This window comes from Arabidopsis lyrata (genome assembly GCF_000004255.2).
Source record: "Arabidopsis lyrata subsp. lyrata unplaced genomic scaffold ARALYscaffold_474, whole genome shotgun sequence".
Taxonomy (NCBI): Eukaryota; Viridiplantae; Streptophyta; class Magnoliopsida; order Brassicales; family Brassicaceae; genus Arabidopsis; species Arabidopsis lyrata.
In genome coordinates, this window is record NW_003302232.1 from 256 (window position 1) to 1,673 (window position 1,418).

General features: G+C 24.5%; 1 protein-coding gene across 1 annotated transcript; it reads left to right on the forward strand.

Moving 5' to 3' along the window:
- The first annotated feature begins 792 nt into the window (after positions 1-792).
- Positions 793-1,291, forward strand: LOC9298517. Its single transcript, XM_002862392.2, has one exon. It carries the CDS (start codon positions 798-800, stop codon positions 1,143-1,145), a length of 348 nt encoding a protein of 115 aa, XP_002862438.1. The 5' UTR covers positions 793-797; the 3' UTR covers positions 1,146-1,291.
- Positions 1,292-1,418: the final 127 nt, after the last annotated feature.

A 1,418-nucleotide genomic window follows, 5' to 3' on the forward strand; every position in this document is an offset into this window, starting at 1 on the left:
ACCAATAGAGAAAAGGGAGAAATAAAATTAATATTTTTAAACTAATAATAAAAAAATATAAAAATATAAAAATGAATTTTTCTTAATTAGTGTGTAAAACTCAAAACATCACTCTTCTATGAACATAGGGAGTATCTATTAACAAAACTATATATGATATTTTAAATTTAATTATTTGCTATTGTGGATCTCATATCAGCATATAAAAATTTTGAAAACCTTCGAATAAGTTGTATGTCGAATAAACTTTTACTAACATTTATTAGTTATTTAGATTAAAAGTATTGTGAGGAAAATGATTTTTTATATAAACGAAATTATTGTTTTCAAATACAATATGAGTTAGGCTTTTAAAATTTTAATAATTAATTATATTTATAATTATAAATAGTTAGTCCATTTAATTTATTTGGCTTAAAACTATATATGTCAATTTGAACCTCATACTCATTATTAATTTGGTTTAGAATATCGAAATAAGTTAAAATTAATCATCTGTTTCTTATATTGAATTGGATATCGGTACTTTTCTTTAGTTTTTTTTTTATGTTATATTTGAAACGTTGATAGAAACCATTAACTTTAAGTTTTGTAGTCTTTTTTTTTTGTCAAAATTTTTAATTGCCATTAAATATTACGTTACTTTATAGTTTTTTTTTTAGTTACGTCATAATTTCAATAACCTATATATAGGTTAGGTAACTTCATATTTCAAATAACAGATACAAATCATTGTTTCTTACATTTGTTTTTCATAAAATAAGAATAATTCTTGTACATTTGAAGCGTAAGTAGATATGTCTAAATTTAGCTCTCAAATTACTATGCTATTCATCGTTGTAGCTTTGGTGTGTGTGTTTGTTCCGGTTTTCTCAGTCGAAGAAGCTGAAGCAAAATCATTATGGAATACTTGTCTTGTAAAAATCAATCCTAAGTGTGCGTTGGATATAATCGGTGTTGTCTTTGAAAATGGAACCATCTCTGATCCTTGTTGCAACGATCTCGTCAAAGAAGGGAAAGTGTGTCACGATACGCTTATTAAATATATTGCAGATAAACCCATGTTAATTGCCCACGAAACACAATACTTGAAGAAGAGTGCTGACTTGTGGAATCATTGTGTCTCAATCTCGAAAAGTGCTTGAAATATGTATTGCTTGTACTATTTTTACCGAATAAATTGATATTTCTCTGTTGTTAGATTTCTATTACCACAAACATTTATATTTTCACTTTACTACAATATTCACTAAAGGGAATTCTCTCTGAAAAAGACAAACTTAAATTTATTATTTTCTATTTGAACTTTAAGACAAACTTTTCTATTAAGAATCGAAAAATAATTTAAAATTTAAAATTTTAAAAATTAACGAGTAGCTCTAAATATTATTGAATAAATTTTAATTTTGGTATTTGTT